General features: G+C 40.8%; 1 protein-coding gene across 1 annotated transcript; it reads left to right on the forward strand.

Annotated features, from left to right (window-relative positions):
- The first annotated feature begins 1 nt into the window (after position 1).
- WDHD1 (WD repeat and HMG-box DNA binding protein 1) lies at positions 2-27,713 on the forward strand. The gene is made up of 26 exons (XM_054634642.2): positions 2-64; positions 1,058-1,150; positions 2,111-2,222; positions 4,236-4,387; positions 6,379-6,490; positions 7,029-7,079; positions 8,171-8,266; positions 9,753-9,845; positions 10,745-10,851; positions 11,812-11,947; positions 12,103-12,295; positions 12,471-12,661; positions 13,265-13,449; positions 15,253-15,494; positions 15,982-16,119; positions 17,079-17,235; positions 18,878-18,992; positions 20,273-20,404; positions 20,867-21,093; positions 22,656-22,789; positions 23,423-23,482; positions 24,290-24,333; positions 24,469-24,627; positions 25,013-25,152; positions 26,128-26,263; positions 26,828-27,713. Exons 2-26 carry the CDS (start codon positions 1,074-1,076, stop codon positions 27,023-27,025), a joined length of 3,387 nt encoding a protein of 1,128 aa, XP_054490617.2. The 5' UTR covers positions 2-64; positions 1,058-1,073; the 3' UTR covers positions 27,026-27,713.
- Positions 27,714-27,736: the final 23 nt, after the last annotated feature.

Genomic DNA, 27,736 nt, shown 5'->3' on the forward strand with positions numbered 1-27,736 from the left:
GCCCAGCGAGGGCGGAGCGGCGGCGGCGGGCGCGGGAAGGCTCGAACGGGCGGCGGGGCCCGCGGTGAGCGGCGGGAGAGACGGGGACAGGGAGGGATGGCGGGGACAGCCCCACCGGGACCTTTCCGGAGCGGCGGCAGCCGCGGGGAACGGGGGTCCCTGCCGGGGTCCGCCGGGCGGCTCGTCCGGCCTGCCCTGGGACGGTCGAGGGAGAGGCCCCGGCGTGCCAGGCCCCTCCGGGCCTCGGTAACCCGGGCCCGCGTCCCCACGGTGTCCCCATGCTCACACCTCTTATCCCTATGTCCCCATCCCCACGGTGTCCCCATCCTCACACCCCCTATCCCTGTGTCCCCATCCCCACGGTGTCCCCATCCTCACGGTGTCCCCATCCTCACACCCCCTATCCCCGTGTCCCCATCCCCGCGGTGTCCCCATGGTCACACCCCCTATCCCTGTGTCCCCATCCCCACGTTTCCCCATCCTCACACCCCCTATCCCTGTGTCCCTATCCCCGTAGTGTCCCCATCCTCACGCCCCTTATCCCCGTGTCCCCATCTCCCATCCCTGCGATATCCCCGTCCCTGAAATGTCACCCTCCCTACAGTGTCCCCATCTCCTACCCCGTGACCTCATCAGTGTGTCCCTCATCCCCGCAATATTCAATGTCCCCATCTCCTATCCCCAGGTCTTTTTCCCGATGCCCCCATCCCTGTGGCAACCTCTAACTCCGTGTTTCCATCACCTTGATGTCAGTGTCCCTACATCCCTATCATCCCTACAGTGTCCCTGTGACCTCATCAGTGTGTCCTCATCTCCCATCCCCGTGCCCTCATCCCTGTGATGTCACCATCCCTGCAGTGTCCCCTGCTCCCATCCCAGCAATGTCCTCATCCCCACAGTGTCCTCATCTCCCATCCTGTGTCCCCATCCCCGCAGGTGGTTGAATGGGTGGGTGTCCCAGCAGCTCTCACCTTGTCCCCCTATCTGATGCTCTTCCCAAAGTGTTTCCCTTTAACTGATGTTATTTCTCCTCTTTTTTCCTCCTCTCCATGAGCAGACAGGTGGGAGCAGAGATGCCATCAAAGCAGAAGCCAATGCGGTACGGGCACACCGAGGGTCACACCGATGTCTGCTTCGATGACACCGGCAGGTAACAGCCCCGTTCCAGAGCCAAGAGAGGGCTGGGCTTGTTCCTGTCTGATGCTTTCCCAGCAGTTTGGTGTTAGGAAAAATTTCCTCTCTAAAAGAGTGGTCAGCCATTGGCACAGCTGCCCAGGGCAGTGCTGGAGTCCCCATCCCTGGGGGGATTTAAAACCTGTGTGGATGTGGCACTTGGGGACATGGATTGGTGGTGACCTCGGCAGTACTGGGGGACTGGTTGGACTCGATGATCTTAGAGGGCTTTTTCAATCTGAATGATTCTGTAAGTTTCTATATCAGCCACTGCTGTGTGAGATACTGGGATGGATTTATGGCCTGGCATGGTTCAAGTAATCCTTTGGGTTTTGCCTGTGCTGACAACTGGCTGTGTGCCATATTTAGGTGCTCTGATTTTAGAAGTGGTTGATTTATAACTTAAATGTAAAGCATATATATATATATCCCCATGTGTACATATATATAGTAAGTATTATATATTTAAAAACTCTAGATGCACATTTTATGAGAGTGACTTCATATATTTTAGCAGAAATCAGTGTAGTGTGGGAGTAAATACGTTTATGTATGCACTAAGAAATTAAAAATATAGTTGAAGGAATGCAATATTGGGATTGCTATATTTTCATCTCTTCCTTGTGCTAGTTCTTGAATGTATAAATACAAACTATATATTTAGTATTACCTTTTTATAGACTAAAAAGTAAACTAAAAAAACCCCCCAAGCCCTCTCAAAACAATCCTAGAGGATCCACCTTATATACTGGTTATGGTTAAAGTTCATATTATTTTATTCCTTTCTTAAGTTCATTACCATTGCAAAGACAGTTCATTAGAGATGGTCTGGTAACAATCCCTTGAAACCACAAAAAGCCTCATTTGGCCTTCCAACCAAATGCTTCAGAAAGGATGCAGATTCCTGGATGTTAACAAATCCTGTGTGTTTCCACAGCTGCATTGTGACTTGTGGCAGTGATGGAGATGTTAGGATTTGGGAAAACCTGGATGATGATGATCCAAAGTCCATTAATGTGGGAGAAAAGGCCTACTCATGTGCTCTAAAGGTAGGGTTGTTAACACAGCTCCTCACAGTTGTGGATCTTCCTCCAGATTCTGGATTTTCCTCCAGATTCTGGATCTTCCTCCAGACTGTGGATCTGCCAGCTCAGGGATGCTGCCTCTGTGGGTACCAATAAACAGGAATTACCTCTGACAATTCATTCTACCCCATACACAGCTGTAAAGGAATTATAACTTACACTAACTTGTGTAATGCTTTGTTCCCTCCTCTTCCTTCACATTCAGTCATATTAATTTCTTTGATCTCCTTTCTGAGAAACAAACCCAGCAGATTAAGCTAATTATTCAGTGAACTTTTTAGGCTGTTTCAGTGTTTTCTCACCATGTGAGTTGCAAGAATTTTCCCAGCATAGGATGTGATCATCAAGTATTAGGAAGAAAGCCAAGAGGTTGTTTTATGTGGGCCTGTGTTAAAGTCCAAGGAATTATAATCTGTATTAATCAAAACTTGCTTTCACAAAGTGAATAATGGTTTGGTAACACTTTTTTTTAACAATTGGTTGATGTTTCACTCTCAAAATTATGTTTGGCCTAAAGATGCCTCTGACCCGGTGTCCCTGAAGTGAGAAGAGGATTTATATAACAGAAAATAATTATTTTTACTAAGCACATTCATGAGAATGTGAGAATTGTGACATTGTTTCCTTCATGTCCAATTTTTTTTATATTACATTAATCATAGTGGGTCTGAAATATTGTCTTTGTGGCAATTTTAGAAGAGAAGACTTCCAGAAGTCTACATCACTTCTACAAGTGTTGTGTATTTAACCTGGCAGCGATAAAGAGAAATTTTAAGATAGTTTTTTAACTACTTGTGATTTAATAGAGAAGTATGAAAGAGGAAATAAATGAGTATTAACATATTTGTATTGCATTGTAAGAATCATCATTTGAAGTCTTATTCAGAATTACTGCCTTAATTGAATCCTCTTTCTTACATCCTTTTTAATATACCTTATGTATCCCTCAATACCTGTAAAATCTATTTTCATCATTGATTTTTAGGGTATTTTGCTGTAGATTTCCCTCACATTAATTATTGTTTCACAAACCAACCACATTTCTTGAATGGGTTCTCTTAGCAAATCAGTGGCAGAGCCAGAAATTGCTAAATCTGTTAAAGAATAGATGAGGAAAAATCTTGGAAAAAATTGACAAAGGTGCTCCTAGTTTTGAGGGATGTTTTATTTTTAAGCAGTGGGAGACTTAAATGTCAGGAAATCCTTTTTCAAAAATTACCCATCATTAATGAAATGCCATGAGGGGCTGTTCTGAGATGTTGATGTAATCTAGGTAATAAATCTAGTCTCTTATTTTTTTAGGTCATTCAGTACTGACTGCTGCTTCCTTTACCTTCAGGATTTTTACTATAATTTTATACACCTCAACAAAAAGCCCCAACTGCAATACTGCCTCCTCCCAAAAAAATACACACAATAAAAAAGAAAAGAAGGCATTTCTTTATATTAATTTTAAAGTTTTACTGCTGTGTACAACTGAGGAATAGTGTTGTCACTCAGAGAGGTATTATTTTCCAAGAATGGGATAATTATTTATTTTGTTTAGCACTTTATAAAATCTGGATTAATTTTTAGTAAGCATCTGCCTTCTGTTTTGTGCAAAGAACTGAGCTACAGTTCATGAACTTCTCATCTTTCCCTGGTGGAATTTAACTGAGAATTCCAGTCCAAGGGTGCCCTCTCCTGATGCTGCAGCAGATCTAAATATCATGCAAATTAGTTTGGTTAAAGTGATAAATTATTAAAGTTACTATGGTTGTCTATATTTTTGGGTGGAAAAAATATAAGTTAAAGAGTATTTCTTGTAGTACTCTTACTGTCAGACATTTTTGAAATGAATAAAGAATGAATAAATGAATGAAATTAATAAATAAATGAATAATTTGACAAAATATTTGGGACATCAGAGTGGGATTTTTGTCTCTGTGGCATAAATGTGTTTTCAGTGACAGATTTTGTGGCTGATTTTGTTGTCAGAATGGAAGGCTGATCACAGCAGTCTCCAACAACACTGTCCAGATCCACACATTTCCTGAGGGAGCTCCAGATGGGATCCTCACTCGTTTCACCATGCCTGTCAACCACGTCACCTTTAGTCCTGATGGCACCAAAGTTGCTGCTGGCTCCAGGTAATGTGTGAGGAAAGGCACTGCTGCCCTCCAGAATCTGGAAATTCCCTCACAGGCTGGTTGTTACCCACGAGGTCATGAATCCACAAACCTCTGAGGGCTGGAAAATTCCTTCAGGGGGGTGGAGGGGAAGAAAGGAATGAAGAGGAGTTTAGGAAACAATGCTCTTGGAGATACTTGATCCACCACGTAGTTTTACATGGGAGTCTGGTGTTGTGAAATAATTTCTTTTCTTTAGGAGTCTTGAGTGTTTTCAGCTCTCAGTCTGAAGGACAAGTGTTCACCCTTGTGGGTGTCTCCTCTCAGAGAGGGTTTTGTCACTGGGAGCTGAGGATGATGTCCCAGCTGCTCAGGATCATGGAGCTGCAGATGAATGTGCACATCTAAAAGTTAGATTGGTTCTGATTTGTGTGAGAGCTTTGAGTCATTCTCTGGCATAAGCATCACTGATCTGCCAAATGATAACAGATGACACTTTCAAGACTTGCCTGAGGGGAATTTAATATGTAGTTTAGTTCTTTTCTTAGGGCAGCATGTGTGCTTTTACAGAATATACTCTAGTCTTTTAACAGAGGAAGCAAAATAGCCAACAGGCAATGGGTTTTTTGTTTGGTTGGTTTTTTGTTTTGTTTTGTTTTGTTTTGTTTTTCATGTATTTAAGGCTCAGGTGATTCTTAATTGGATTTGGTGAACTCTTTGGGCAGTCACAGCTAATTCAAACTGCCTGCTTGCCTCTCTTCTGGAATTTTGCTCCACAGGGGAGATGGCAGAGATCAGCTTCCTGACTCCTCTAAGTGTGAATTGAACCAGAAAAGCATTTTAGATGAACGTGCTGGACTGTGAACTCTGGCAGCAGCTCCAGCAAAACTGGGAGGGAAGCTGGGCAGTAACCACTGTAATCTCCAAATCTGACAGGGATCATGGCTTTGGGCCCTCTGCCAGTGCTTGTTTCTGAGAGAACAGCTCTGCCCCAGGATCCAGCTTTGATTAGAGAGATTAGGCAGGCAGCAAACTCTTTGCTGTTTCTAAAACTTTTATAACCCCCCCAGAACTCCTGCAGCCTGGCTGGGGCTCCCACATTTTTAGGAAAAAGAGCTCACAAGACTGTCAGGCCACCCCTCAGTGAGGTCTTTGTGTCATACTAAAGGAGAATGGTGAAAGCCATGAAATGTGGGAGTGCAGCTGAGAAGAATTGCTTTTATTTGTCCCAGATTTCTCCATTTTTACATGAAATCTTCAAACTTCAGTTGTATATAAATTTAACATCCAACCGGCTGCCAAAGTTCTCATGAAGTACATGAAAAAGGTTAAAAGGAATGGTTAACCCTATAGAATTAGGTCTTAAAATGAAATTTCTGAGGGTATTGCAATGAGGTTTCAGAGGAAGTGGTACTGGAAGTTTATCACAGGAGTTCTTTGTCTTAGGAGTTAGGATTGATATTTTGAGTTAACCTGCAGCATTGGCTGCAATTTTGGAAGAAGGAATGAAATTGTTAAAATTCTCCTATTGTATCTGATACACTAAATAGTCTTAGAAATCCTGTTAAAAAGTCACACAAAATAAACTACTTGCACCATCTTATTTTTAAAAGCCACTTGGCCAAATAATTCTATTAATGAATATTGGTCCCACTCAGTAGATAGTTCTTGTTAAATCATCAGCTCTCTGATATCTGAGCAGATATTTTTATTAGATCATGTAGAATATTATATTGAAGTGATATGTGGTCTGTGTGTGTGTAATATCTTTTTCAAAAAACAGCCATATTTTATGAATTTTGATATGAACAAAAATAATTTTCTGCTAAAACCAGTCTGGCCTGACTCCTATTGTAACAATCCTCAAGATTCTCATTTTCCATTACATCATATATTGTTGAGAGCTGTAGTTTCCCCAAAAGATATTTAATGCCCTATTTTTATTGCCATAAAACCATAGTTTGTCATTGTTAATAGCAATGTTAACAATTTTATGTCATTGTGATGTGCAGTGACTTCATGATCAAAGTTGTGGAGGTGACTGATAGCAGCAAGCAGAAAACATTCCGAGGACACGATGCTCCTGTTTTAAGCCTTTCTTTTGACCCCAAGGATGTTTACCTGGTAAAAATAAACTTTTCTTATTTGCTTTCTGCTTTGAATCTCATTTTCCTTGGGGGGGGGAAAGAAATTAGATTTTTTTTTTACCAAAAAAACCAACCAATGGCTGGGCAGATGAGACAATTTCATTTCATCTGACCTTGCTGGTGATGGAGTCTGTCACAACTTGTTGCCTCCCAGGAGAGCTCAGTCTTTGCTTTACTAATCAGTTATTGTCTGTGTTCTTCTGGAATCTAATTTAGAAGAGAAAAGGTGCCTCACTAAAGATATGTAATATTAATTTTGAGCCTCTTTTGCAAATAAATTGCTCACTTGAAGTGTGAGAGTTTGTAATTACAGCAGCTTGGAACTAAGTACAGCTCCAAGATGACAGCATTGGAAATTTTTAAATCTTAAAGTGGTTGAAATAGAGAGGTTTTCTTCTTAAAGCTGTCTGTGTATCCTGTGTGTGTGGCATTGGTTATAGGGATTTTTCAATTCTGTAGCATTAATTTCTCCATGTCTTTAATTATTAATTTGTTTACTCCATTCTCTCACTGAGGCCTCGGCGAGCTGTGATGGTTCTGTCAGAGTCTGGAGCATTGCAGATCAGGTAAGGGCTGCCCTTTCCACGTGAAATCTTTCCTAAGCAATCCAGGATTTCACAGACAGCAAGAAGAGCTGGACTGAAATAACCCTCCTGGAGTAGGATTTTCCTTTTGGGGATGAAATCTAGCTACACTTCACAGAATACTTCTATCTGCTTCTGGGAGAAATTCCAAAACCTGATTATGAAATGTTGCCTGGGTAGCTGTGTTTTGTTCTTCCTGCCTGTGAAATCCCTGATTCCTTCTGTTCATCTCTCCTAATTGGCCAACACTGTGAGTGCCAAGGACAAAATGAGGATAGCAACTGACATCAGATTCCTCATTTCAGAATTTCAGCAGTGAGGAATTTTGATTATAATAAACAATTTATTAACTGTAGTAAACACATTTAGCCTCTGCTCTTAGCACTCTAAGGAACTTAGGTGAAAGCTTTAATAAGGCAGTTCTGCATATGGATATGGAATTAGTTTTGCTAAATGCCACTGACTGGAATAAGAATCCCTGTGGAATTATTCCTGTAAGTGCAGTTGAAAATATCCCCCCCACACTTGTGGCTTGCTACTTTTTTATGACACAAGCATAGTTGTGTGAAATCTCATGTTCCAAACTGACAGTGGCTGCCTTCTGGGGAAATTACATTGAGAATGTTCCAGGGTTGGGGCAGTTTGATGCATGAATCTGTGCTGGGATTTGAGATTACAGCCATTTATCCTTTCTACAGCTGGGACCATATTCAGGCTGTGCTGTGTCACCTTGCTGCAGTTTATCTGGGTTTGACAAATGCTTTTTGGCCACATTTCTCTATAACCTAAGAATAGATGGGCTCATTTGTTCTGTACTTGGTTAAAAATACATGTTCTGTGATCTTATTTCTGTTACAAGTAGTTTTATTGTCATTAAAATAGTTTCAGGGCTACATTGACAAATTATTTTTAAGGCAGTATGTACTACTGTATTTTTATGAAAGAGATTATTTCAGTTCAGATATATTTATTCCTTTTGTTTTTTTTTCCTCACCAGTTTCCTTTAAGAATTTGTCCTAACCAGCAGATTTTTTCTTAGCTAAAAAGCTTATTTTTTAAAATATTGTTTTCAGACATGCACGACAAGCTGGCTGCTGCTGCAGAAATGCAATGATGTGATAAATGCTAAATCAATCTGCAGGCTTGCCTGGCAACCTGGCACTGGCAAGGTAAGTGACATTCTTTTATCACATCTTAATCCTTCTTTTGCCTCTGGTAGAATTCAATCTGGGCAAGCCCAAATTGCACCTCCTAGGAGTAAAGAAAATATTTGGGGTGAAGTTCACTTTTAGGAAACATAAAAAGCTGGAAATGGCTCCTTGTTTAAGCTCCAGACTGAGTTTGGCAGGAGTTCAGCTGTCATCCCTAACCAGCATTAAACAGTCTTGGTGTGCCTGAATAGGAAGGAACATTGTACACGAGGGAAGTAATCAAATTGTTCACAACAGAGCATCACTGGAGTCCTGTCCTTCTCTGCTTTGAGTCAATTTTGCTCTAGTCAGTAAATATTTCCTCAGTAAGTTGCTCCCTTTCTTTTCACCTGAAGATCAAAGTTGCAGCCAGGTGGGGTCGGTGTCTTCTCCCAGGTCACAAACATCAGGACAAGAGGAAAGGGCCTCAGTTTGCATCAGGGGAGGTTTAGGTTGGATATTAGGGAAAATTTCCTCACCAAAAGGGTTGTCAGACATGGCACAGCTGCCCAGGGCAGTGGTGGAGTGCCCATCCCTGGAGGGACTGGAAAGCTGTGTGGATGTGGCACTTGGGGACAGGGGTTAGTGGTGAAGATGACACTGTCAGGTTAATGGTTGGACTTGATCACCTTAGAGGGTTTTTCCAACCTAAGTGGAAAAGATTCCATGATTCTTCAAAATCATGGAAAAGATTCCATGATTCTTCAAAATCATGGAAAAGATTCCATGATTCTTCAAAATCATGGAAAAGATTCCATGATTCTTCAAAATCCCTGGCTGCTATGACAGTGTTATGTATCAGTTTTCCATGGAAGAGTGAATGTCACCCTCAGTACAAATTGTTTCAATATCCATATTACAGAAAACCAAATACTTTCCATTTTTTAATTCTTCACACACACATGTATTCAAAATGTAAGCAGTTGTCTTGCTTCTCTCACAAAGCAAATTGTTGGAATCCTAACAAAAACAGATCCTAAAGAAATAACCAGCCAGTAAAATCAATGTAGTTTGATGGAAAATGAAATGAGCTGGTTTAGGAATCAGCTATTCAAATCAGATTAATTGAGAAATTGTAACCTGATCAAAAGGAGTTTGGGGAGGGAGGGTAAAGAATCACCTAAGCCTTGTGCTCAGGGCATTGAAAACTTATGTGTGTGTGCATGTCATGTTTTGATAAATAAGAACCTATAACCTTATGGTGCAGTTTTCTGCCAGAAGGAAATTAAGATTACAGTAAAAACAGGCATGTTTTGCTCTGTTGCCTGTGGAAAGCATTAAAGAACCTTGTAATTTAAATTACTTCAGCTTGCTCTCTCAGTTGGCATGGCTGGGATGTTAGAAAGCTGTTAAATCCTGAGGCAGTCACATCTGTGAGGCTCCTGAATGAGGGAAATGTGCTGCTTGAGTGTTCTGTTTGACAGGTAACTTGTTCTAAATGGTGTAATATTTTTCCTTTGAGCAGCTGCTGGCAGTTCCTGTAGATAAAGTTGTTGAACTGTTCAGAAGAGAGACCTGGGATAGGCAATTTGATCTGTCAGATGCCTCCATCACACAGGTAGGTGCAGAAACCAGGGGCTTGTTAAATGCTCTGCAATTTAAATGTTATTCTGCAAGAAGTTGTCTTCTGCACAGTATCTCTCCCTGGCCCCCTTCTCTTGGTAATTATTTTTCACATTTTCTGTTTAATTTCTGATCCTGTTGCTTTCTGTTGCAAAACAGGGCAGAGATGCTGAATGGTGTCAAACACCTCCATGTGATTCCCCTCCTTCATTTATAGTAACCCACCAGGTCTCTAAAGTCTCCTGGTGACTCACCCACTGCAGCTGAAGAGCATCTGTTTCCACAAATTGCTCTAAATACAGAGCTTTTTAGAGAAAATGTCAGGAGTATTATTTCTGTATGGAGCAGAGATGTCAGTTGTTCATTTTCTATTTTATTGAGCTAAAATTTAGTAGACCTGACTGTGCCACCTTCTTTCTTTTGGCCTCACTGTGTACTTGGGAATTTTTGGGTTGAAGAGAGCCACCTTCTAGTGTTATTAAGATGCAGAACACAGCCTTGGATTTTAATTGATGGGACTGTATGAAGTTCAAAATAAATAAAGCAATGTTTAGTGCTGAGTTTGCAAAATACACTCTGCTTGTTTCTGCATGTCTAGAATTGGGTTTTGTTTGGCCTCATGGCACTGTTTAATGACAGAAGATGCATATTCTGAAACAAAAATAGGTGTGCTATCTTAAAGAGTGGTTTTTTTAAGCAACTCTTTTTGTAATAGTTTTTAAAGAAAAAGAGTTACTTAACCCCATCCCATATACAGGAGGCTGAATATAGTCTGCTAAAGATGATTATTCATCTTTTTATTCCAGAATATCTGTTTGTTTTAAGCTCCAGAATAGGAATGCTGTGCATGCATTGGTTACTTTTTATTATAATTTGTTTTATTTTTTTCCTTAGCCCTTGAATGTTGTGGTCTGGTCTCCTTGTGGGCAGTTCCTGGCAGCTGGAAGTGTGGATGGGAATTTAGTGGTGTGGAATGTGGAAACCCAGCAGTGCATAGAGAGGTATTCAGTGTTGTTCCATAAATCCCCAAATTCATCTCTTTTTCTCAAAATAGAATTTTATGGTCTTTTCTGTAAAACTTTTTTGTGCAGATGTAGAACTCAGCTTCTTGAAAAACTCTGAGATTTTCAGGGTTTTCTGCTTTAACCTGTCAGGCACCTTAGGGAAGGGACTTGAATGAGGATTTTGTTCAAATCCCAGAATCTTTCTTTTTGTGTATATCTGTTATTATTTTTGAAACTGATGATTGATTAAACAATAGCTTTGATAGAAACAAATTTTCCTCTCATCCCAGACCCCAGTAACAAATTTTCTAGAGGGAAAGGGAAACATAGCTCAGTCAGTCAGCCATCCTCACCTGTAGGCCAAAAAGTACAGACTGGCAAATGCAATTTGGTTAATTAAAGTTCTTAAAAAACCCTAAATATCCCCTCAATTAAAATCAAAGGTATTATTCAATTAGGTAGAGAAGAAGAGAATTATCTGGATATTCTGTGTAAGAAACATGATTGTAACTCTCTACGTTAAGAATTATTGACAGATTATGTAAATAATTAATGGGATGATTTTTGTAAGCATTAAGTGTGGAAAAGATAGAAGATTAATTTATCAGTTTATTCAAGAGAAACAAATAATGTTCTTTCTGTAACTGGATGGTTCTGGAATAAATAAGTGCTGAGGAGTTCCTTTGTCTTCTTTGTCTTGTATCAGGAAGCTGTTGTTTTAAGAATATGATTCTGATTGATTTTTAAACCTTAAATTATTTTCTTCATAGAAAAGGAAGACTTGCTCTATTTTTATAGCAGCTGTTTACTCTGAAGTTGGCCTATTAATTATCTTATTATGTGTAATATCACTTTCTTGTACTAAATAAAAATTACCTCTTTTTGCAATAACTCTTGGAGGGGAAGGCTCTGCCCTGAGGAGCTTACTAAAATCCATTATTTTCATGTTCTTTGTAGGATGAAGCATGAGAAAAAATACTCAATTTGTGGACTGGCATGGCACCCTAAATATAAGCAAATTGCTTACACAGACAATGAAGGAAATCTGGGGCTGTTGGAAAACATTGGTGATGTAGAGAAGCCAAATGACAAGGTGCTCAGTGCCAATGACTTCTTGAATGAATGTCATTATTTGGGTTATGTGGAACACTTTGTTTTGTGCTTTACAAGTTCCCTCTTGTGTGTTCATTTATTTCTTGAGCTGCATGTCCAAAGGAAGTTCTGTGCTGATGGCTAATCTGGTTGTAGGTTGCCAGTGCAGTGGCCAAAGACTACAACGATCTGTTTGATGGAGATGATGATGATTATTTAAATGGGGATGTGATTGAACCACCTTCTTCCCCAAAAACTGGAGATCATGAGGATGATGCTGATGACCTTATGCAGCCCCCAGGCCATGTGAGACGGGCAGTAATTGATGATGATGATGATAACTCACTAGGTACACAATGAACTGATTTTCCAGAGCTCTTTTACTGGGATGATCTTTTAGCATCCTCTACTCAGATATATTTTGCTTTATTTTTCCAGAGAAATCTTGACTGTTTTAAAAGTTTTTAACCTGTATTCTATCATAATACTGTGTGTGAGATTTTTTTTTTTTTTTTTACTTCTAGATATTGGGTTGATAAAAGCTAGTTCTGGTCTTCTTGAGAAGGAGGATGATGGTGATGATCAGACTGGTGGCTTTTCAGCTTTGCCACCATCATCTACACAACAGCCTTTCTATGATGGGCCAATGCCAACCCCCAAGCAAAAGCCCTTCCAGTCTGGCTCCACTCCTGTGCATCTGATGCATCGATTCATGGTAAATTTGTGTGGTTATTTAGATGTAGATGCTGGTTATTTAGATTTAAAGTATTTTGTGTTTAATATTGTCCATTTCGTGTCATGTTTTAATCTAGTCCAATATTTTTTAATACTTTACTGTGTGAAGATAAATAATGGAAAGTAGCTTTGTTTTCATGCAAGGACTGCATAATGTTTTGGTTTACATTTCAGTTGCTTTAGAAATAAATACTTTGCTTTGAGATAAAATCAAGCTATGCAGTTTGTACCTGTGCTATTGAATTTCAAAATTCCTTTTAAGTCAGAACTATGGAAATTTTTGTGCTGTTAAGACCTGTATGTTAATCATTCACTATTTCTTTCTATCTGCAAGTTGTTTACACTTAATTTGGTGGGGAGAAAGATGGCTGAGCAGTGAGAGTGAAACTACTTTCTGCCTAATTCAGCTGTTTTAGGAACCACAAGTCCTGATTTCACAGGTCTCCAATATTTCTCCAACCTGCCACCCACTCTGGTTCCAGATAAAATAATTACAACAGGCTGGTTTAGGGCAGTGTATCTGGTGGATTTAGGACATTTGATTTGATGGGTATCTTTGGGTGTGTGTGGTTCCTTCTGCCAGGTGTGGAATTCGGTTGGAATCATTCGCTGCTACAATGACGAGCAGGACAACGCCATAGACATCGAGTTCCACGACACCTCTGTGCACCATGCCACTCACCTCCCCAACTCCCTGGGCCACACCATGGCTGACCTGTCCACTGAAGCCATCCTGCTGGCCTGTGAGAGCACAGAGGAGCTTGCAAGGTAAGTCATGGTCTTGCTCTGCAAAACCCATAATAGGGAGCTGCTTTTATCTTGTTTCAGGTATTTCGGCTTTTGTTATTGGCTTCTGTCGATTCTGAGCTTTTTGGCTTTTGGTCATGCTTTTTATTTATGGGTGTCTTGGTTTGAAAAGCCAGGTGTCTGCTAAGGAAGGCAGGAGCCTTCCTTGAAATGGAAAATGCAAACCCCCTCCCTCTGAATTATTATCATTTTGAAATCAAAAGGCTCTCAGGTAAAGATATGGGAGCAGGAATAACAGTTCTTTACTAGGAAAACTAAAAATACAAATGCAATAGTACAAACAAACAAACAAACAAAAAAAAACCAAGCCAAAAATACACTGAGAGAGTCAGAAGAGGACCTGACCCCCTGTGTGTCAGGGTGGTGGCACAGCCCCATCCCATGGGGGCTCAGCCCTCCTGCAGTGCCAGCTGTGGCTCTGCTGGAGCAGGGATCCTGCACAAGGGGGGAGTTTTCCTCTGCAGCTCCAGGGCTGCTGCAGATGGGCCTGGGCTCCCTCTGGCCATGCAGGGCAGCAGAAGCTGCTCCTCTGGCAATGCCCTGGGCAAAGGCTGCTGGGCTGTCCCAAACCTCAGATTGGATCCAGGCAGGAATGCTTGGCTCCTCCCCTGGGTGGAGCATCTCCCCATGGGATGATGGGATTGGATCAGCCCTGCAGGGACACTCAGTGGCCATGGACAGCAGAGATCTCCTGCAGGGAGGATTGGCTGTGGAAGAGATAAAGAAAAAACTGCCCCATGAACAGAGGAGAACTGCCCCAGCTCTGACAGATGGACAGGGAATACACACCCAGCTAAACCTGAGACAATGGGACCACTCTCCAGGAAGATTTTTGCTTCCACCTACTTGGAGACTTCAAGAGTATTGAAAAATGTAATTTGTTTCTTAAGAATTTCTTCTTAATTCCTTTTTCAAGTGTATGTATACTGGAAACTTCACACAGTGCAGACTCAAAGGAAATTGTAAACATGAACAACAATTTTTCAGTCTGCTCAGACCAAAGATCAGTCATAAGGGTTCAGCTATTTCTTTTCACTCTGTTGCTAAGGAGATTTTTGGAGATAGCCATAAGAATTTCAAGTGTGAAGAAGACAAGTTTATGAAACCACAGAAAACTACAGAAAGATTTAAGCAGCTGGGCCAGCTAAACTCTGTTCTTGCATTTAAGAACAATTTCAACAGTATTTTATTGTTGGTTTCTGTGGAAATATCTTGAAGAAAGAGCTTTTTTCTTATTTTCACACATACAGCCTTGTGGTAAGTTGAAAAGCATCCTTTAAAAGTATTATCTGTTATATATTGGTTGTCTCATTTTGAAAGTGTCAGTGTTTTCCTCAGTGGAAATGGGTAACCTCTCAAGAGTCATGATGTCTGTGGATTGGTTGTAGGCAGTTTTCAATTATTAAGAACTGAAGTTTCTAATATTTTTTTCCCTTTGAAAGACAGCATAACATGACTGACTTCTAATAAGGGCTGACATTCAGGGTGCCAAGGAGGACATTTACCTACTTCCATCTAAAAAATCTCTTCTCAGAGCTTTCAACTCTCTCTGCTTCACACTTTAGAGACTTTAAAGCTACAGTGCTGGAGGTCAAGCTGGCTCCTCAGTAAGAGCAACACCTTTGCAAATGACCACTTGAAATTTGTAGTGCCACCTGGAGTTCCATCAAAGATCTCTGACAAAAATTTATTATACTGGTGTATTTTCAGATATTGTATTTACTTCACGTTGAGATGTTTGTTGGTTCTTTGTCTCTGCCTTAGCAAGCTCCACTGCATCCATTTTGGCTCCTGGGATGCCAACAAGGAGTGGACAGTGGACATGCCAAAGGATGAAGACATTGAGGCCATCTGTCTAGGTCAGGGCTGGGCTGCCTGTGCCACCAGTGCCCTGCTGGTCCGGGTGTTCACAGCTGGAGGAGTCCAGAAGGAGATCTTCAGTCTCCCAGGCCCAGTGGTGTCCATGGCAGGACATGGAGAGCAGCTGATGCTTGTTTATCACAGAGGTAATTTTCTCTCTTTTGTCTTTTTTTGAACTGGGATTGTTTTCAATCTTCACCTCTCACTGGCTTCACACACTGGTTAATTTGTCTGTAATCACCAGAGAGTGTTTTCTTCTTCTTTTCTTCATGGTGTTTGTGCTTTTCCTCTTCTGGGTGATGCTTTTACAAGCACATCCATCACAACCCACAGACCTGTGACTTCTGACAGCAGAGCCTGTGTTTGGTATTGGGATGCTGAGATTAAACTCTGGGGAAGGGGAGAATTTTGCAACAGTGAAATTAATAAATTAAATTTGGGTTTCAGATGTGCCAGAAGGAATTACTACAGGAAATTAAGGAAGTTGTTGTTATGCACATCTTGTGTGTCCAAAATATCAAATACTTGTGTGTCTGACAGTGGTATCCATGCATTAGAATTAATTTTTGATTCAAAACTAATTTAGCCAATTCTTCTGTTTTCTAACACAATCATTGAACAACTTCTTCCTAGGTACTGGGTTTGATGGGGACCAGTGCCTTGGGGTACAGCTGATGGAGCTAGGAATGAAGAAAAGACAAATTTTGCATGGAGACCCTGTTTCTCTGACAAGGAAATCCTATTTGGTGTGGGTTGGATTCTCTGCAGAAGGTATGAAACACCTGCATGAGAGAAATACTGACCCTGCTGGGGGGATTACAGGAAAGCTGGAGAGGGACTTTGGACAAGGCAAGGAGAAATGGCTTCAAACTGCCAGGGGTTTTGGGAAGGAATTATTCCCTGTGAGAGTGGGCAGCCCTGGCACAGGGTGCCCAGAGCATCTGTGGCTGCCCCTGGATCCCTGGCAGTGTCCAAAGCCAGGCTGGATGGGGCTGGGAGCAGCCTGGGATAGTGGAAGGTGTCCCTGCCATGGCAGGGGGTGGAACAAGATGTTTTTTAACATCCCTTCCAACCCAAACCATCCTGTTATTTTATGGATAAATTTGGCTAATTAATGCCCTTTCAGTAATGTAGATCTTAGGAACTGGACTTTTTCTTCCAATCTCCTCAACAACAAAATTCTACTTTTCTATTCTTTCAATATATTTGTCAGAAATCTTTAATATTTTCCCATTCAAATGTTATCAGAACTTGTTCTCCTGATTGCTTTTCCTGCTCAAGAAGGAAAAGAATTTTTCTTTTTGAGTCTATTTTAACAGAGTCTATTTTCTTTTTCAAAAGAAATAGACTCTGTTAATACACCATAAGAGCACCCCAACCCCCTAAAGTTGGTAGCTTGGGAGGACCTCTTATAATAAACATAAAAATTAATTGTATAAGAGCTGATTTCCTTTGGGAATCTGCCCAAGCAGTATAAATAAATTCGATTTCTCCATAAAATGTTTTCATTTTGAACCTGTCAGTCGACCAGCAGTGGTGCTGGCTGACAGAAGGTGGCGCATCTCTCCGAGGAAACTGCCTTTGCCAAAGTGATGGCTGCTGTGCTGGGGAGAGAGCATGTCTATCTGAAATATGTAAACCATCATTTCCCAGCTGTAGCCACCACTCCCACCTGGCTGGGCTGTAATTTGCTGCCTGTCAGAGGAAATTCTCTCCTTTGTCCCAAACAGGCACCCCTTGTTACGTGGATTCCGAGGGAATCGTGCGGATGCTGAACCGGGGGCTTGGCAACACCTGGATTCCAGTGTGCAACACCAGAGAGCATTGCAAAGGGAAATATGATCACTATTGGGTCGTTGGTATCCATGAAAATCCCCAGCAGCTCAGGTTAGATAATTCATGCTTTGTTTGTCTTGGTTTTCAATCCTAGAGAATCCTTTTCAATCCCTTTTTACAAAACTGCAAACTTCAGCTGGTGCTGAAACAGGTGCCTGGGAAATATTCACAGCAAATGGTAACTCCCCAAATGGAATTCTGCATGGAGGATTCTTTATTAAACTGGCTTTGAGTAACTCAGTAGAGTTTTCTAATTTGTGACTGATGAATTGGCTCAGAGGTGTGTGTGCACTTTATTGACACATTCATAAAACTGCATTTTGCTAGGGAAACTTTCTGAAGTTAGGGTGGCTGTTAGAAATCTACTTCTGCTTTTGATGGCTTTGGTTGTTTTTTCTTTTTTTCCCAAGTTTTTGGGGTTCTTGGTATCTTTTTCCCCCCAAAATGTTTTCCCCTTTTTTGACTTTGAAAATAATCCAATCCTATAACTCATCTACATCATCAGACAGATAAATCAGAGCTGTCTGTTATTACATTAATATTTAAACTGTGGCCTTGAAGAACAATTTTGGATGTGAAATTGCTCAAATATTTAGCTGAAAGCTAACCATTTCTTTATGAAATGTTATACTGGTGTGTCTAAATAACTGTTTCTCTTTAGTGTGACATGTATGCTGGACATTTTGTTGCTAAGCTTTATTTGTAGCAGTTTTTATTCAGTGGTCTGTGTCCTTTTCCTACCAGGGCAGAGCCCATCAGCTCACATATTTTACTGAAATTTAGACTCTTAGTAAATAATTACAGGCAATTGTAGAGTTTGGTGGGAGACTGAGTTTTATTTAAACTTATGTGGCATTCTTCATAATACTCTGCTTTTTTGGAATAAGGGAAATAATTTGATACCTCTGTTAAAATCTCACTTCCCTGCCTGTTTCTCCCTCCAAATCATTATGTTTGCCTCCAGAAAATTCACCAAAAATGTGCAGGTCACATCACATTGATAAGATGATCAACTGTGAGTCTCTCATGCTGAGTTTTTCCTTCTACTCCAAGAAAGAGGGTGCTGCTCTCTGAATTGTTAAGAACATTTTACTCAAAGCCAGCAGCATAATGAAGATAAGGAGGGGGAGGGTTGTTGTAGAAACACCACATGCCTTAATTAAGAGATAGCCAGAACACTGATGCTTCCTGTTCTTTTTTTTGCAAGTCTCTGGAACAGCAGCTTAGAAACCCAGATGTTTTGGTCAATGCTGCATTGGTGCTGCAGGAAACACAGCTCTTCCCCAGTCAATGGTTTGCTTAAGTGATTGTTACCAGAAATTACTCCAATAAGCAATAAGTCTGTCCCTTCAGTTGTTCAGTGGTTTCTGATTTTAATGTGTTGCATTTACTCTTTGTAGCAGCTGTTAGATCAAACATTCTGTGAGATCAAGATCAGAGTGTGTTATGTGCCACATTTGGAGTTTAAAGTGTGAACAAGAGCAGCGTGTGCCTTGCTGGTTTTTAACACTTTTCTTGCTTGCCATGTAAAGATAACCCTTTTTCATGCAATCTTACACATTGCTGTATTTAAGCCAGTCATTTAATTGCTACTTTCCAAAGGACAAATGCTCTTGAAGTATCTTGCTGCTTAGGAGCTGCTTTGGATGTGGAACATGTGCTGAGCGTGGCTGTGTTTTGTTTTTGTGCACAGGTGCATCCCCTGTAAAGGAGCCCGCTTCCCTCCCACCCTGCCACGACCTGCTGTAGCAATCCTGCCTTTTAAACTTCCCTATTGTCAAGTGGAAACAGAGAAGGGACAGATGGAGGTAAGGAATGGTGTGGAGTCCACAGCTGGGAGGCTCAGGTGTCCCTGGAGTGGGAATTATACAAGAGGAAGAGTGCAAACCCTGAGTAAAACACGTGGCCAAGGGGGTGATTTGGGTTCAGTGTTTTGTGGAGCTTCTCTGGTTTGGTTCACAGCTGTTCCTAGAAGACCACAAAACAAAACTGGCAGAGTTGGTGCAATGTGGTATTTACACATGATTTGTTTCTGACCACTGAAGTCTTTCTCACTTTTGTTTTTCTAGTGGGTTGGGATACCAGATTTGGGGATTCCAGTCCAGGTGCCCTTGATTATGTCTGGGTTTTACTATTTTAGGCACAACAAAATTTCTGAAAGATGTACTAAGAATCCAAATTCATAATCACTGAAAACACAGGTCTTCTGGCTTGGCTTATTTAGAGGCTGGTTGGAGCAAGGTGTGCCTGTGGACAGCTTCTAGAAAAAGAACTGGTTTTATTCTTCATCTTTTATTGGTTTAAGTATTTTAAATTTGTGATGCACAAAAGAGAAATGAACATAAAATTCTAGCCTCAGCCTTTGAACAGTTGAATGCTATTTGAAATGTACTCTCTTTGATAGAAGTGTAGATAAAAAGTTTCAATAGTAAACACACTGTCATTTTTAATGAATTCTCTTTCATTTGTTGAAGTGTTTTGTTTTTTATCTGATAGTTTGCCCTTCCTCCCTCTACCCAAAATAATGGGATGAGAATGCCAGGAACTGTTGATTTGGTTTGAGGGAATATGTGTAGGTAAAGAAAAGTTATTCTAATACATCTGATGAAAACATACTGGTTTTGAATAAGTTTATAATCATTTTGAACAAGGCCAGCCTGGTCTAATAGCCAAATTTGCATTATAGTTTTTATTTGTGTCTCTCAGTTAAACTCATAAGTTTACTGAGTTATTCTGGAACACTTCCAGCTTGCTGTGGGACAGCAGATAAAATAACTTGTTCTAGAATTGTCTATCCTGATAGTATGTTGGTGAACATGTAGGTTTCATCCTGCTGCAAGCCTGTAATAGAAATGGAATTCAAAATACATGGCAACTGTTTGGATCAGTTTGTGTAAGTGTGGTTGTTCTCCATCTTTCCTTGGTAGCAATGACTTGAAGGAGAATTGTCTGCCCCTCACCCTCATTATCAGAGGAAAGGAATGTTTGAGAATAAGTGGATAAAATCCATTGTAAATTATTAAGCATTATGTTATGGACTGTTTTTCCCCTCTGAATTCCAACACTCATCCTTCTCCCTTTTTTTCAGGAGCAGTACTGGCGTTCTGTTTTATTTCACAGCCACATGGATTACTTGTCAAAAAATGGATATGAATTTGATGAAAATGCTAAAAATCAGGCAGTGAAAGAACAGCAGGAACTTCTAATGAAGCTGTTTGCTGTAAGTACAAATACATAACAGAAAGAATCCCTAAGATTTATCCCTGAGACTGGAGGTGCTAAGGGCCAGGTTGGACAGGGCTTGGAGCAACCTGGGATAGTGGAAGGTGTCCCTGCTCATGGCAGGGGGTGGAATGAGATGAGCTTTAAGGTTCCTTTAAACCCAAACCATTTTATAATTCTATAATTTATTTGTAGATGGCATCTGATGTAAATGCTGATGTGATTCTCTTATCAGGAGTCTGGCTGGTGATTGGCAATCCAGCTGGTTCACACTCAGGTAGAAGTTGGGCTGCAGTGTGAAGGGTGGGGGGAAGAAGGAAATAACAAAACTTTTCTTTGATCTGTAGCTCATGATCATTGGTGTCTTATCTTTATTCATTCACTCCCCCAAGCCCATGATATGGAGTGTTGAGGGTTGTGGAGTTGAGGTGTGTGACTCCCCAGGCTCCTTCTCTTGCAGCTCTCCTGTAAGCTGGAGCGCGAGTGCCGCTGCGTGGAGCTGGCTGGGCTCATGACCCACAGCGTGCTGAATCTGGCCATCAAATACGCCTCCCGCTCCCGCAGGCTCAACCTGGCCCAGCTCCTCAGCGAGGTGGCTGTGGAAAAAGCCTCAGAGCTGGCAGCAGCACGGGAGGAGGAGGAGGAGGAGGAGGAGGAAGAGGATTTCCGAAAGCGCCCGAGCGCTGGGTAAGATGAATTTCCATGGCTAAAAGCTGGGATGGGTTTTGCTGCTCTGTTAAGGCTTTGATGCATTTCTGTGGCCCACAGTTTGCAGGGTATTTGTGGGTGAAGGGACAGCTCGAGTTGCTCTGCTTGGAAATGATACTTGTGGAATGACACATCCTTGTTGGTGTCCTGTGAGGGTTCATTGGTCCCAGGACACCAGCACAGAGGGAAATATCTCCCCTCTCACTTCCTCTGTGCTGTGTCCAGCAGCCTCAGAGCCAAAGCAGGCTCAATGCTAAGTTGCTCTGACTGGAATTTTCTCTTCCCACATTTCCCTACCTTTGGTTGACTCCCACCTATTTTTTTTTTCCCCTCTTTGTCTCTGTTTCCCAATCTCAATTCATTCCACACCTGTCTTAAAATCCTATCTTTCTCCACCCATCCCTTTTTTTCAATATCCCATCTCAGTTTATTTTATGTAGTCTTATTCCCTCCTAACTAATCCCAGCTCTTCAAAGCTATCGAACATGTTACAGGTTGGCTTTGCATTCTTTTCCTCTCTGTGCTATCAATCTTTCCTACCTACATCTGCTTTGTATAACATGATGAGGCAAAAGGTGTGTATTTGTGTTTTGGTAGGTTTTTTTTAAATTGTTATGGGGTTGCTTTTTAACACATTTAAATGTACAATAATAATAATAATATATATTTATATTAATTTATGTAATATTGTTGAAAGCAATGTCTCCCTATAGCAATTTTGTGTATGAAGTTTGAGACTTATTTAAGCAAAAGGAAGTGATAAGTGCCTGAACTTATCTGTAGCCTTTCCCTTATTCTTCTCTGTTAAACTGCACAGTCAAAACTAATTTCTAAATATTCTGGCTTGTTCTTCTGGATCCTGTGTGGAAGCTTTAATCCCATGTCTGCAACTTCAACCACTCTGAGGGCTAAAATCCATCACAAACACTATTTTGTTCTTAGTGCCAGAGTAATCTAATACTGATTGTTTTGATTGAAAGAAATGGGCCTTTTGTTATGTATATTATACAGATTTTGGTAATTGGCAGATTTTAGGAGGAAAATGCAAGAATTGTACATCCTATTATATTGGGAATTTAGAGAATAATCAGATTAAATGTTCAAACTTGATGCCTTCAGTATGAAATTATATATCCATGTTATATATACACACACACATGTATATTATAAATATCCATCCATCCATATATATATGTATATATATAAAAATACATATATACAGTATATATGAATATACTGTGTGTATATTCATGGGTGCAGAAAAAGTAACCTGATGATACTGGAGGTATATGTGTTTGCATGGAGATTAGAGAAGATCTTTAATATTTGCATTTATATTTGTTGCAAAGTGTTCTGGCAGTAAAGTTATGGAGTGGTTAATGAATCTTTAATCATCACAGTTTAATCAAGGTATAATGCACATAAATGCCAAATGTTATTATCCTTATAGCCTAAATTAGGTCAATAAGCTTGCTATCTGTTGTTTCAGTTTTCCTTCTGACTTGGTGACCATTTCCTTTCTGCTGAATTCCTTCCTTTAGTTCCAGCAGCTCTGCCACCAAGTGGGGGCAGCTGCCAGGCAGGAATGTTCAGGAGGACCAAGAAGTGGAAGAAGAAGAAGAAGAAACTGATGCCTGTGAGGAAGCAGAAGAAACCCCAGAAGTGCATAAAGAGAGTAAGAAAAATATATTCTCTGAATAGACTGGGAGTTGTCCAGAGAGCTTTTGCAGACTTAATAAGGAATTAAGTGGCTCCATATTCCAGCCTATTCCAGTGCCTGCAGTCACTGCAGAGAAACAAGTTCACTGTGTGTCATCTGCTGTGTCACAGCTGTGTGTGCTTTGTGCTCAGTATCCATTAGAGGGGCCCTGGGGGATTTTTTTCTGTTGCTTGATTTTATTCCTAAAGGACTGGCTCACCTTCTAATCAGTTACTTTGATTTCAGCTCCAGTCTTGCAGGAGGTAGATTGATAGATGAGTAGTTTGAGCACACTTTAAGAAATAAGCTTAAGGTTTAAGAAATAAATTTACAACTCTAAATCAAGGCAGGGTGACAGATGGTTTTGTAAAAGTGTTTATACTCTCTGATAATTTTACTGTAATCATGGAATCACAGAATGGTTTGGGTTGGAAGGGACCTTAAAGATCATCCAGTTGCAGCCCTGCTGCCAAGGGCAGGGACACCTCCCACTGGACCAGGTTGCTGAAGCCCCATCCTTCCTTACTTGTCTGTTTGGTTTGATTTTTAAAAAGAATTTATGCTACAGTATTTTATTGTATTTAAATATGTTCTCCTTTCCTTTTTCAGAAGAGCCAAATGGTTTCTCCAAAGGTGTCACTTCAGCAGAGGTGACTACTCCAAAGCCTGGTGAGTAAATAATTTATTCCAGGATAAAAGGATGACACCTTTGTCATTCTTCACAAATCTGCTCCTGTTTTTTATCCTTTATTCTCCCATTACTACTTAAATTTAGTGCATAACAGTGTTGTCAAATGGTAAATTCACAGAATCATGGGATGGCTTAGATGGAAGGGACCTTAAAGCTCACCTCATTCCACCCCCCTGCACTGGACAGGGACACCTTCCACTATCCCAGGCTGCTCCAAGCCCTGTCCAACCTGGTCTGCTCACACAGATTGTGTTTAAGAGGTTCCCTATTCCTGTCCTCACTACCTAATGGTGTTCACAACACTGTTCTGATTGCCTCAGCTGTGCCAAATGCTGACTCAGGGCCTGCCTGGCTGTGCCATGAAGGCTCTCTTTGGGACAAGTGACAAATGAGAACAGTGATCAATGGGTTTGCTTCACTACCCACAGGCACATTTATTACTTGCAAGGCAGAGTGAGAAATCCTGAGCTAGAGCTGTGAGTGTGGGCAGGCAGGGGCAGAATGTGACCTCCAGCAACCTGCCAACCCTTGAGCAAGAATAATAGGAGTGGAAACGGATTTGGGAGTGGAGGAAGTACTGGGTCTTCCTCTGGGTTTGTATTTTAAGCTGTTGGTCCTGTGTGGCATTTCTGATAACTAAGAATAGTTGAGCACGTACAGCACAACCTTCACAGGGTTATTAAAGTGTCTTTCTACTCATCTAAAATGTGCACATTGCCTCAAAGATTGGGATATATGTGTGAGTGCACACATTTTTACATTCTTTTTCCTCTCCTCTGAAACAGCTCTGGTTGCATCCAGCAGCAGAGGACGAGTGAATCCATTTAAGGTAAGAATTTTGCAGCTTCGATTGCGATGCTCTGAAAACCACAACAGATTCTGTCTGGAGTTTCCAATATAATAGATACCTTGGAGGGGAACATGACAGAAAATAAATAAAACACTTATTTCTTTGTTTTGCTAGGTGTCATCCAGCAAAAAGGAGCCAGTGGTCCCCTCAGGAAATGTTTTAGACAATATGAGCAAGTACTCAAAGAAAACGTCTTCATCTGGCAGTCGAGCTGCAGACAAGCAGAACCCTGCAGTTATAAAGCCTCTGACTCCCAGACCCAAGACCAAGCAGGTAATGTTTGTAGTCTTTCTTGCATCATTTCAGTGAGGAAAGAACAAAAAATTGAATTTTACCAGCTTTTATCAAGTATGAAACCCTGTGAGTAAAGCAGCTTAGATGGCAGAATTCATTTAAGCATAGTGCAAAGACTATGACAGTACATAAAACAGCAGGAAAAAAATCCATTTTAGTAATTAGTTTCTGTACTGAGCCTTGTGCTTTTGTTTTAAATAATGTAAACATCTGCTGGGCTGAAATTGGATGGACTAGATACTCTATTAATGCAAGTGATTATTATGTCTTTAGGAAAGGCTTGGGGTTTCTTAGGCTACATGGTACATGTTGTCTAAGAGTGAGATGATTTTACTTTTTTCTTTCTTATTCTCCATTTCTGTAGGCTTCAGCAGCCTCCTTCTTCCAGCCTCGCACACCTGCAACTAATCCTGGTGAAAAAACAGTGGAAGAAAGAGAAGAAAAAGCAGGAAATGAGTCCCAAGCAGCCAAAGTCACTGCACAGGAAAACACTGAAAACAGAAGGTGAGAGACACTTGCATCTCAGTGCCATATTCCAATTTTGATAGAAAAGCAAGTTCCAAAATCTGTTTTATTTCTGGAGATGTTGGACTTGCCAAAGAAATACAACATGAAGATGAAAGTTTAGCTCACAAGTTGTCACATTCATGAACCCACTTGAAAACTGTGGGAGGGAATAATAAATGAGCAGTTCAAAATATAATTTTGGAGCTCTAAGCAACAATTTTTGCCTTGATACTGCTTGTAATGACCTTTGATAAATGGAACTATGCTGCTGTGACAGTCCCAAGCATAGGAAATAGTGGAAATTTCAACAGCTCTAGAAAATCACAAAGTCTCAAAGCTAAGGGTCTTATGTGAAAGAGTAAAAGCTTTATTTTGGTGAGTTTTTTAAAGAGAAGGTCCACAAAATCTTCAGTCACCTGAGGAGCTCATATCTTCCTAGCTGAGGCTCTCATCTGTCCTGTTCCTGGGAAGCAGATGCATTTCCTAACAACCCCAATCCCCATGAAACCTGCATTATTACAATCATGTTTCATTTAGGCTTCATTTAGCTGAGGAAGATGAAGGTAATTATTACTCATTTGGACTGGCATTCTTTCAGTTAACCTTTACAGATGATGTTCTACAACAAGTGGCAAGGAGAGCTGTGAGAAATGAATGTGCCCTGTTTTTAGCTTGATGGGACCCTGTCAGAAAGGAAGAGAACCATTATGCTTTGTCATTCTAAAAATGTTAATCTCCATATATATATATATATATATCTCACAGCTTTAATAAAAATGCTTGACTTAGCCTTGCCTTGTCAGCATGTGCTCAGAGCATCCTGCAGTAGGAGAGAGGAAGCTGCTGCCCTGAGAGGTCTTCTGAGAGCAAAAATACCCACTTAGGTGCTGCTCAGAAACGTTGTTTTGAGAGGATGTGGTTTTCCTCTAATCTTCTTAACCAGACAAAATCATTTTTGTGTGCTTGCTTTAGACCAAAGACAGGTTTCCAGATGTGGCTGGAAGAGAACAGAGCAAACATTTTGACAGATAATCCTGATCTGAATGAAGCAGAAGTAATAAAAGAAGGAATGAGTCGATTTAGAATGCTGACATCAGAGGAAAGGATGGTAAGAAAACATTCTCTAATTCTGTGGGTTTGATAATTTTTTTTCTCTCCAGTGAATCCCTGGGTTATTTTCTGTTAGGAATTTTTTCTGGAATCCATCTTTATGGATTTCAATTTTGAATTGTGCCATGATCTATGACATATAATTTATGAAAATATAAACTGAATTTTTAGCAATATCAAAAAGCAGCTTTTCCATAGTGAGGCTTGTGAGAGCAATGTAATCAATGAACAAATAACAAAAGGAATGAGTTCAAAGTCACATAGCCAGGCTTAATTCACTGGGGATTGAATTTGTTCTCATTTAACTTGTTGGGTCTTTTGGGTTTCTCATTTCTCCAGAAAGGCAATTAAGAGCTTCAATTTCATATACAGTCTCAAAGGAAGTCCAGTTTTGAAGGAGAATGTTGTTAGAAGAAAGGAAAGTGAGGAAATAGTTCCTTACTTAATTCCTGTGAAGAACTAATAGGGATTATTTCAGTAGCTGAAAATCAGAGTGATAATGTGTATAAAACAAAGTGGTGAGTTTTGTGACTAATTTGTAGTTTTCTGTTCTCCTTCAAAGGTGTGGACTGAGAAAGCAAGAGGAGGAAGAGTCAATGACTCGGCAGAAGACAAAAAGAGGAAGCGTCCCCCAGCTGAGGAAGATGAAGTGAAGAAGAGCCAGGAGCAGAAATCTGAGGACACAAATGTATCCAAAAAATCCAAGCCTTTAGATCCATCCACAAACAGATTGTCAGCTTTTGCCTTCAAGCAGAGCTAGATGAAGTGGTGCCTTCTCAGTGTCTGTGTTCTGAAAGAATTCATGGAAGAAATTCCTCTGTGTTGAGGAGTTGGCTGCCATGCTTGAAGAGCACTGGCAAAAAGAGTGCCTGGCTCCAAATAGTCTGTTAGAAAGTGGTTTATTATCAATTTTTGAGAGGAGTGTTGAATCCCCTCCCACAGTCTTTGACAAGTTCCTGCTCCTGGGCCTGCTCCCTGGCAGCACACCCTGAGCAGAGCTGTGTGGCTGTGGTGCCCTCTGTGCCTTCATACCAGTGATATTGGGTGCTAAATCAGATTAATCCTTCTGGAGAGGGTAAACTACATCCAAAATCTGCCCTGTGGTTTTAGAGAGGCAAAATAATGGCTTCCCTACCACCTCTGCTGCCTTGAGAGTAAAACACTCCAGGAAATGGGTGTGAGGGGGAGAGAGCTGAACACCAGCAACGTGTTCAGCTGCATCTTCAACACCTGTAGCATTGGCAGAGCCTGATATGGGCAGGGATAGAAAACCAGAGCAGAAACTGAGTTAGGAAGGTCAGGTGTGCAAAGCCAAACCATTCCAGACTGTGCAAAGGTGCTTTCCTAATTGCTGCCTCAGCAGGATCCTGCTCAGAACTTGGGATGTTTCTAACATTTGTGTCTGTAATGTTTGTCTCTTTAAATAAAATGGCTGTTTCTTTGTTTAAGGTGGTAGAGTCTTCTTTGCAGT

Source organism: Agelaius phoeniceus, chromosome 6, assembly GCF_051311805.1.
Source record: "Agelaius phoeniceus isolate bAgePho1 chromosome 6, bAgePho1.hap1, whole genome shotgun sequence".
Classification (NCBI taxonomy): Eukaryota; Metazoa; Chordata; class Aves; order Passeriformes; family Icteridae; genus Agelaius; species Agelaius phoeniceus.

Coding starts and splice junctions, on each gene's coding strand:
- WDHD1 (XM_054634642.2), top strand. CDS start 1,074: ATGCCATCAAAGCAGAAGCCAATGCGGTACGGGCACACCGAGGGTCAC. Junction 12,296..12,470: donor TGATGATGATAACTCACTAG/GTACACAATGAA, acceptor TTTTACTTCTAG/ATATTGGGTTGATAAAAGCT. Junction 20,405..20,866: donor TTCTAATGAAGCTGTTTGCT/GTAAGTACAAAT, acceptor CTTCTCTTGCAG/CTCTCCTGTAAGCTGGAGCG.